This window comes from Crocodylus porosus, unplaced genomic scaffold (assembly GCF_001723895.1).
Source record: "Crocodylus porosus isolate Cpor-Errol unplaced genomic scaffold, CroPor_comp1, whole genome shotgun sequence".
Taxonomy (NCBI): Eukaryota; Metazoa; Chordata; order Crocodylia; family Crocodylidae; genus Crocodylus; species Crocodylus porosus.
This window is the reverse complement of record NW_017728945.1, coordinates 3,458,821-3,460,072: the sequence shown is the minus strand read 5'-3', so window position 1 is coordinate 3,460,072 and position 1,252 is coordinate 3,458,821. Positions and strand designations below refer to the sequence as shown.

Here is a 1,252-nt window from a genome sequence, read left to right as displayed (position 1 = left end):
GGTGGTGATGTGTTGGCAGGTTTTGCATTTCTTGTCATGCCATCCATGGTCTGGATCCATTCAGTGTTTTCCAGGCCTGCGGAAGCTTGCTTCCAGGAAGAGCACACACCAACTGCTGAAACTTTCTCAGACTGACGAAGAGTTTTGAGACCCAAAAGCTTACTTAAATCGTTGGAAAAACATTTTTTTTAAAGTTGGTCTAATACAAGATACCAGACTCACCCAGAGAGCCTTGTCTGCCTTTCCATTAGGCATACAGATTTGAGCTGAATAAGAAAGCCTTCATTCTGACTTTAAAAAAAAAAACTTTTCAGCCTCTGATTTTGCAACCTTTGCACTGAAACATGGACAAAACCAGCCGACATCCCAGATCTTGTTCTCAGATGGACAAACTTTTTAATGCTAATTTCCAAAAATAAATTCTGAGGCATAGACCTGACACAGAAAATGTCAGTTTGGCAGTTACGATGCAGTTGAAAAAGTGGAAAGCGTGAGCAACCTGAACCTAAAGGCAATTTTATATCTACCCTAAAATGGTCCCACTAAGCCTTTTGAGCCAATCAAGTTAAAAAAGAAAAAACAAAAAACAAACGTGAGTGGTAATTTCTATGACAAAACGGTATTTTCTGAGACAGCCACTACATTAGGAAAATGCTGATCCTGAGCCATGTGTCAAGTTTAACTTCTGTCCCTGTACAAATTTTGCTAAGTAAACCAGACAAGCAAAGAACTGATCGCAAAGTTGTTGAAAAGTTAGCAGCACACTGCTTTTCTTCTGTCCTGGTTAGATACGCCCGACATTTTTAAACTGCAAAGGAGGCAGCTGAGCGCACGCTGTGGTGTTCCGAGTGGGTTTTCAACTGTCCCAGGGCATCAACCTCACCCTGAGCGCTCCCTCGCGAGGGCAGGCGGCCAGAAGAGCCGGGGCACGCCGCGCCCGCGCCCTCTCCTCCCGAGGGACACCGCCTCGCAGGCCCGACCAGTGCAGCAGCGTCTGCGACGCTGTGGCGGGGACCTGCCCCGCAGAGCCCGCCCCGCCGCCAGTACCTGTCCTTAGCCGCCTGCAGGTCCTCCAGCGCGGCGCGCAGCTCGGCGTCCTTGCGGATCAGGCTCTCCGCCTGCCCCCGCACGGTGCCCTCCGCCGCGCCCAGCCGCCGCTCCAGCTCGGCCAGGCGCCCGTGCAGCGCCGCCAGGTGCGCGTTCGCCTCGCGGATCTGCAGGGCGGGCGGCGCCGACATGGAGCCGCGCCCGC

At 52.2% G+C, this 1,252-nt stretch overlaps 1 protein-coding gene across 1 annotated transcript in view; it reads right to left on the bottom strand.

The window, feature by feature from the left end:
* The window catches only part of VMAC (vimentin-type intermediate filament associated coiled-coil protein), a 6,034-nt gene extending 4,788 nt beyond the window's left edge, over window positions 1–1,246 (bottom strand). The window contains exon 1 of the mRNA XM_019550656.1: window positions 1,048–1,246. Coding sequence (XP_019406201.1) covers window positions 1,048–1,238 — 191 coding nt within the window. The 5' untranslated portion in view covers window positions 1,239–1,246. The remainder of the gene's footprint in view (window positions 1–1,047) is intronic.
* Window positions 1,247–1,252: the final 6 nt, after the last annotated feature.